Source organism: Megalobrama amblycephala, linkage group LG16 (genome assembly GCF_018812025.1).
Source record: "Megalobrama amblycephala isolate DHTTF-2021 linkage group LG16, ASM1881202v1, whole genome shotgun sequence".
Lineage (NCBI taxonomy): Eukaryota > Metazoa > Chordata > Actinopteri > Cypriniformes > Xenocyprididae > Megalobrama > Megalobrama amblycephala.
Window position 1 is genome coordinate 6,112,014 of NC_063059.1, and position 8,455 is coordinate 6,120,468.

General features: G+C 37.1%; 1 protein-coding gene across 1 annotated transcript; it reads right to left on the reverse strand.

Annotated features, from left to right (window-relative positions):
• Positions 1 to 731: 731 nt before the first annotated feature.
• LOC125248220 (sialoadhesin-like) lies at positions 732 to 6,689 on the reverse strand. Its single transcript, XM_048159950.1, has 4 exons — positions 6,671 to 6,689; positions 6,390 to 6,458; positions 4,614 to 4,664; positions 732 to 1,114 (listed from the first exon to the last, which is right to left on the reverse strand). The coding sequence occupies exons 1-4, from the start codon at positions 6,687 to 6,689 to the stop codon at positions 732 to 734; spliced, it is 522 nt and encodes a 173-aa protein (XP_048015907.1).
• Positions 6,690 to 8,455: the final 1,766 nt, after the last annotated feature.

The window sequence follows — 8,455 nt, forward strand, 5'->3', positions numbered from 1 at the left end:
TTTTAAACCTTTATTTGAATATGGCAACATGATGCCTCGTTGTACAATATTTCTCTGAGTAAACCACTGACAGAGACCCCTCCCCTTTCAGCCAATCACTGTCGGCATAGGTAGTAAGCGTGTTGACATCATCCTTAACAACAAGGTAATTCCTGCCCTTGCTCTTAGCTTAAGGCTTCTCTCTATTTCTTTGTAAAAGTTGGTCTCAGCAGCTTTATGAATAGGTTTTCACATGAAACTCTTTACCTAGGAACTTTTAGTGCTATTTAGAAGAACTCTTAAGATAAAATGTTTGGTGAATATGGCCCCAGGAGTCAAGGAAATTTAAAGAAATTTGACAGAAAGATTATAATTAATACATCTTACACTTCGAAACTGTGAATTGCATTACATTAGATAAAAAAAAGAAGAAGAAATTAAATGAAATTTGCAAATGATGCTAGAGCTTTTCTAACAAATAACTTCCCTTTTCAGAGCCACTTTTTATATTGTTTTTTAACCATGCCATTTGGTTTGATATTTTGATATATAATGAAAAGACCAAAAATATATACTTTTTGTGGCAAACTGTCTTTCCTTTACTTTGAAATGTTAAATACATAAATTGGTTAGAAGTCAGTTTGGGAGAAGCATTTTCACTGTCTATTGCTATTGACCACACAATATTTTACTACAGTTGGACAATCACAGACATTACAGTAAAAGATAATTATTCCAAAAATATTTACATACTATTGACAAGGATTTGTAGAGGTGACATCATCAAATTTGTAGGTGTGCCACACAACATTTTCAGGGTCAATCCTTGTGTATAATTTCTCTCCATGATGGGACTGTTCCAGGTTTTTGATCAGCAGACTGCATTCCCAAGTTGAGTTTCCATATAAATCAGTTTTTCCTTTAAACTTCTGAATGACACGATCTTCATGCAAAGGATCATAAACTAAAGGAGAACCGTCAGAGACCCACTGATACCACACAACTCTACGTGTGTCTTTGGGTGGTTTTGACGTGTAAGAGAAAGAACATGGTATAACCAGACAGGAACCCTGGAGGCCATGAATTTCTTTTGGCATTCTCATTTCCAATCCCAAAACATCATACTTTATAACACCTGCGGGACAAGATTGGAAAGCATTAATGGCAATGGAAGATAAGCACACTTCTCAAAAAATAAAAATAAAAATAAAAAGTTATCTTTACTATTTTCCATCATTATATTTCTTTCAATTACATTAGTAATTTAAAATCTATACACATTATTTTGCAATGCAGAAGTAAGCTATTTCTTTGAATGTGTGAGACTTCCAGTTGATTAGCTGCTGCACTGTAAAATCAAATTAGTTCCTTACTTTAAAAAAGCATGCAAATTGTCTTAAAGGTCCCGTTTTTCGTGGTTTTTTGAAGCTTTGATTGTGTTTATAGTGTACAATATAACATGTGTTCATGTTTCGCGTGTAAAAAAACACAGTATTTTTCACATAATTTACTTATCTGTATACCGCTGTTTCCACTGTCATAAAAACGGGCTGATGACTTCCTTGTTCTATGAAGTCCCTCCTTCAGAAATACGTAACGAGTTCTGATTGTGCCAGCGGTTCCTGTGTTGTGATTCGACAGCAGCTTAGCGCTTCTTGCCCGGAAAAGTCACGCCTCTTACCATAACGTGGAGATGCATGCGCTCAGTGTTATTGTAAACATGTCTTTAATTTTACCCTATCAATTTGAGCCGGAATCAGACCCGGTGATTGGACTGCGGGATGAAAATAACAGCGTTTCGACGACATGGCGACAAACACACTCTACAAACGCAACTCTTGTGTATTCCTGTGGGCGGAGGTTAGTCAAAGAACTGTTTTAGTGACATCATTAAAGAAGGAAGTAGAGGGATGTAGTCCAAACTGGCCGTTCGATGTAGGCGACTTCTGTTAAATAAAATATCTCGCTTGGCATTGAACTTTGAGCTTTAAAATTTTACAGATTTTATTTATACTCTAACAACAACATTACACACTAACTAAAGTTTGAAACATGGGATCACGAAGAACGGGACCTTTAAAAAAAAAAAACTAAGTGTAATAGGAAAAGTATGATGTACTGACAAATGCTTATTGTAGTTCACTTACACAAGAACTGTTGAGAGTACTTGATAATTTACTATGGATTTACTCTTGATTTAGTATAGCTACACAGAATTTACTTCTGAATAAATTACAAATGTTTTGTTTTACTCTTTTTGGCTTTATTTGCCAAGTTTATTTTGCAAAACCTTAAACATTTCTTTATTGTATGTCAGAGCTCATCAAGTCTAGTCCTGAAGTGCCAGTGTCTTGCTGAGATGAAATAACTTTTTATTTTCAAAGTTGTGTGAAAACAAAACCAATCAACCTGTTTAACTGTCAGTCTCACTTTTTGTGCATAAAGATGAAAATAACTATTTTCCTATTTAAATTGTTATAAATCCTGAAAACTTAAGAACAAATACTTTGGCATCTTTTTAAAGGGGACTTCTTGTAGAAGTTAAAAGTTAAAGTTAGAAGTTAAAAAAAAGTTATAGAAGTTTAACTATAGGAAAATGTAAAATATAAAAATATTTTTTAATACACTCTAAAAAATGCTGGGTTAAAAACAACCCAAGTTGGGTTGAAAATGGACAAACCCAGCGATTGGGTTGTTTTAACCCAGTGGTTGGGTTAAATGTTTGCCCAACCTGCTGGGTAGTTTTATTTAAACCAACTATTGTTTAAAAATTGCTATATGGCTAGCTTAAAATGAACCCAAAATAGTTGGGAAATTAAAAACCAGATGCAATTAAAGGCAACAATAATAGACAAAAGGTGAATGTTTATTAATAAGCTTTAATATTTTATTAATATAAATTTAATAGTTTATTAATATAAATTTATTAATAAGCAATTTAAAAAAAAATGTTTATTGTTTAATAATTATTCATTGAACATTAATAAATGTTCATTTCCAACATACTTTGGGTTCATTTTAATTAAGCAATACAGTAATTTTTAAACAACAGTTGAGTTAAATAAAACTACCCAGCAGGTTGGGCAAACATTTATCCCTACCGCTGGGTTAAAACAACCCAATTGCTGGGTTTGTCCATTTTCAACCCAACTTGGAGTTGTTTTTAACCCAGCATTTTTTAGAGTGTATGAAATAAATATTTTACAAAACTTTGAAACTGCAAGAAAATCAAAGCCAAACATCAGAACAAATGTCGGGCCAAACTTTTAAAAGATGAGCTTTCAGTAAAATTTTGTTTGTGTGGAGTACCAAACTTTTCCACTAGACAATATCCAGGCTCCACTGATGGTCATATAAGGATGCATCCATTTCCATATATGGTTTGATTGATGCGAACCATATATTTTAATAATTTTCATAATATTTATGAAGTAGACCTCCTATTCAGAAGAAGTTTAGGCAGTAATCTGTACAACCCTCATAAAATACATACAGAAATAACCAGAGTGTGCATTATATTTCGGCACCACATCACAAATTGAGAATCTTGGGGCAGGGGCTGTCTTAAAAATAGTGGTTAAAAACATTTTTATTATTCATAAATTCCGATATTTGTCTTTTGTATTGTGTAAAAAGTATTGATATTAAAAGTTAATTGTTTGTAACTGATTTGTGTTTTTCTTGTTTGTTTGTTTGATTTTTTTTTTTTTTTTCTCCATAGTGTGATTTTTGGGGAATTGTATTGAATCATTCAGCATTCCCCTATGCTGTTTCTGGACCTTGAATGATGATAATTATGTTGCTTTCTATGGGCGATAAAAAAAAACAAAAAAAAAAACTCTTGGATCTCATCAAAAATAAGTGACAAACTAAAATATTTTGTCAATTAAACATTTTTTTTTCCCCCATATACAATAATAGCATGTTTTAGAAATTCTAATTTAAATAATTTTGAAGTTTCACAATGAACACACTGCAAACTACAGCTATATAGACTAGGTCAAAACAATACACTCAAACAGATGAAGAAACATATTCAGGCATTCAAAAAAACACAGAGCTGAACAAAACAGCCCCCTCCCCCACTCACAGCTCTCACAGAACAGGAGGCAAATAGACGAGACAGTACGAATGCTATAAATTTCTTAAAATAATATTTTCTGAATGTTCAGGCTCTTCCTCTCAGTCTTTATTCACCTTTCTTTCCCATGGTTTCTCAACAGATATTGGTGACTATAGCAATATGATGATAATGGTGATATGGCAACTAGTAAATACAGTAAGTTTCATCATGCTAGCATATGTGGACGTATTTAAAACGTGTGTTACAACTGACCCCATGTTAGGTTTTGCCCCGCTCTCCCCTAAATACTAAAGCTCTACAAATGCATGACCTGAAATATAGCAACATACTTTATAGTGTGCAACCATTAGACACAGTGAAATTATCAAGAGGCAGAAATCTTCTGAAATAAAGACACTGAATAATCTAACCTGAGAAAAGCTGCTGAGGTCAGATTAAAAAGTATTAATAAAAAAAAAAAGAAGAAGAAAATCTACTGTGACAGATTTTCAGGATGTATACCCTTATCAACTACTTCATGAGTAGAGAAACAAAACAACATGTACTATACCTTGTAAAAGCAAATGAACAATCAGAGGTCCCATCATGTTCCAGGGTTTGCCTTTAGGTGAAAAAAGAAAACAAGTTGTAAAATAAAAAAAACATTTAAAAAATAAAAAAAAGTGAAGACCATTTTTAACAATGGAAATGTTACAAAAGTGGATAAATTTATGTAAATTGACAACAATGGAAATAAGTCTTCTGTTAAATAGAATGCATCCTTAAAAAATCACTTTGTAATGTTAAATCAGATGTAATATACTGTTTTCCATTTTTACCTTCTTAATGCGGTCTTATTTGCAATTAAGTCGACTGGATGGAAAAGGCCTAAACCATACACTGATTTCAAAATATGAAAAACTGTGAGCAAAAGATAAAAAACACTATTTTGTTATGCAAGAAAGATTTTGAAAGAGGAAGTGTGAAACTTTCACTAGTACAGAGTAACAGAGACAGAAAGATATGTGGTAACACTTTACAATAACAGTACATGAATAACCATGAACTAATACCTAAATTAATAGTTACTTCCACATGAACTCATGATTAGTTAAGATATGAACTAATCATGAACTAATGAAGAGTGATCCTTAACTACGACCAGAGTCATAAGGATTCATGCATGAAAACAGCAGCCTTAACTACGCGTTAATACATGTTTGATAATTAATGCATTAATTAACATTTAGGGGTAAACTAAATAAATCAGCCTCCATAAGAGTAAACAAGAAGTACTCTGAATTTGAATTAAACGTGATTTAATACTGTCATAATTTACACTGTAATATCATAATCTGCAGCTTTGTGACAAATAATTGCAATGGCACATGATGTTACGGTTACGCTGGTGTTGTAGTGATGAGACATAAACAGATATCCAGATTTAGGGTATTTAATCAAAGACGCAGGAGATAACACTCAGTGTACATACATAGAACAAAGATAGCAAGCATTAAGGATCCTGACAGGGAGTGAAGGGAGTGAGTCCATTATATGGGGAGTGCTGACGAGGGAGTCCAGGTGACTATGATCTGTGATGAAGGGGAGATGACGAGGGAAGTGAGTGCAGGTGTGGAGAACTGGAGGATCATGGGAATTGGCGTTCTAGAGACAAGGGATCTGTGACAGTACCTCCCCCTCCCGGTAGGCGCGTCCTCGCGCCGTAGATGTAACACCGGGGAGGGGGGGTGGGCACCCTGGAGACCTCATGCCGGTGCAGGGAGAGGCATGGGTAGGAGTGGAGGTCTCCAGGGCGGGTCCATGAGCCATGGCGGGTCGGGTGCAGCGGGCAGCCATGGCGGGTCGGGAGCCTTGGGTGGCCATGGCAAAGCCCCACCCACATGTGTGTCCCCCACATGTCCCCCACCCACGGGTACTTGGCCCCCCCCCAAAAAAAAATACTTGGGGAGGTTTAGGATCTTCTTGAGGGGTCCCAGAAATATCGTGGAAATGTGGGTGGAGGAGCATGGAGCTGGCTTGGCGGCGCATGGGGCGGCTGGTTCGGCGGAACGGTTGGTTCGGCGGCTGCGACTGGAGCGGCTGGCTCGGCGGCAGAGACTGGAGCGGCTGGCTCGGCGGCAGAGACTGGAGCGGCTGGCTCGGCGGCTGAGACTGGAGCGGCTGGCTCGGCGGCGGCGGCGGCTGGAGCTGAGTGAAGAGGGGTCCAGTCCATCCCCTCATAAACAATGAGAAGCCCCACTGGTACAGAAGCTGGCTCGGCAGAGGACTGGAGCTGCTTGCCCGGAGGAGACTGGAGCCACTTGCTTGGCGGAGACTGGCGCTATACCGTTGAAGCGGTATGTGAAGGGTTCTGGGGCGTGATGAGTTGGTGATGCCCAATGAGTTTCTGATGGGGCTGGACAAGGAACACGAGGATTCTCTAAATCAACTTCAAAATTGGAACCATTTAAAAGGAGAATCAAATTTATGGAATCGGCTAGGGAGAGATTACAGGCAGGTTCGCAATAGCGAATCATGTCCTTGTCCAGACCCATCAGAAAAACTGCATTGAGGCAAGCATCAGTCCAACTCACCAGAAAAGCAACCTCCAGAAACTCCTCCACATACCTCTCCAACGATCCGCCATTTTGCCGCAAACAGCATAGCCTGTCCGTTGCCTGGAGAGACTGTGGAGATTCGGGGATCAGGAAAATACCCATTGTAGCTGTGCTGACAAACTGCCTGGGAGCTCCTCAGTGGTGAAACTCCTCCTCCTTCAATCAGTGGTGAACCAGGTGGAACAAATCTTCCAGGTAATCTGAGCGTGCCAGTACCTGGCTCTGTTGTCTTTAGACCGCAGTCAAAGAAGCATTTAAGGCACTACAAGACCAAGGAAACTATCTTTGTCATCAAGGTGACTGTGCAAGATCAAGCCTTCTACAATACTGTGAAGGACAGCCGGTAAGCACCATATTGGCCATGTTTGACTAGATTGACTTAAGCAGTGCAGTGCTAATGATACTCTGGAAAATACAAACTCTTAACTCTTGTTGACTTTGATAGGACTTTGCAGTGGTATTTGTAAATTCAAATGTTGTTTGTGGGGTATAAAGGAAAAGTAAGAAAAGCCAAATTCATTGTTTGACAAAGAATGTGTTTGAAATGGTTAAAAGTAATTTCAACTTTGTAGAAATCTTAATAAACCAAGTTCTTAATTCAGTTAAAAATGTATAGTCTAAAATTATTTGGCTAAAGATACTTGGTTAAAAGATAAGAAAATTCTGAAAATTAAAATAACAATTGATTGTTTTGTAAAGGATATATAGTTGTGTGGCTACAATGATGCCTTAGAATAGTTCTTTACTATGAAAATACTTCTTAAAAGTGGAAAACTTGTATTTTGTAATGACAGTACTGTGTTTATCTGAGGTGAATGTGAAGAATTGTTTAGTTTGGCTGTCAGCTCAAATAATAACTGGTATTTGTCATTTCTTTTGAGGTTTTTCACCTGTTTACTGCTATCAAGGAATGGTAAATAAAAGACAAACAACTGTTCCCATGGCTGTTTATTGAGTGAAATCCAGTTAAAAGCTTCATGTGGAGGGATTGTCCTTTTCAAGTGGGGAATTGCACAAGGGAAGAGGCAAAACTTGACAGTAGCACTTAAGGATATCCAGCAGTTTGGTCGGATCTTCTGTTACGGTTACGCTGGTGTTGTAGTGATGAGACATAAACAGATATCCAGATTTAGGGTATTTAATCAAAGACGCAGGAGATAACACTCAGTGTACATACATAGAACAAAGATAGCAACATTAAGATCTGACAGGGAGTGAAGGGAGTGAGTCCATTATATGGGGAGTGCTGACGAGGGAGTCCAGGTGACTATGATCTGTGATGAAGGGGAGATGACGAGGGAAGTGAGTGCAGGTGTGGAGAACAGGAGGATCATGGGAATTGGAGTTCTAGAGACAAGGGATCTGTGACACATGATTATTTAGCCATTAATTACATAGATCTGTCTAATCAAATGTGGAAAATAGACTAACTACCACTAATAAATTTAATTTGATCTAAACTGTTTTCTGATTTTTACAGTTCATTTATATTTAGTCATAGCTAAATAGTCATAGTTTATTCCCGGAACTAAAGTATGTAGGGTTTGTTTCTGGCGGGACACTCATTAGTGGCGCACGCTAGGTGTTCTCTTTGGCGCGTTTGTTGTGTTGCTGGCATTTTAAACTAATAAATGTTGACTGCTTTGGTAAGCCGAATTAATAATTAAAGACATATTTACATGTATGTTTTATTGGGATTTTCAGGAGGTTATGTGCAGTTATTAACTGTATTTGTATTTTTGTCGTTTAAATGTATATGCTTTGATTAGCATTAGCTTGTGGACGCGCACGATTT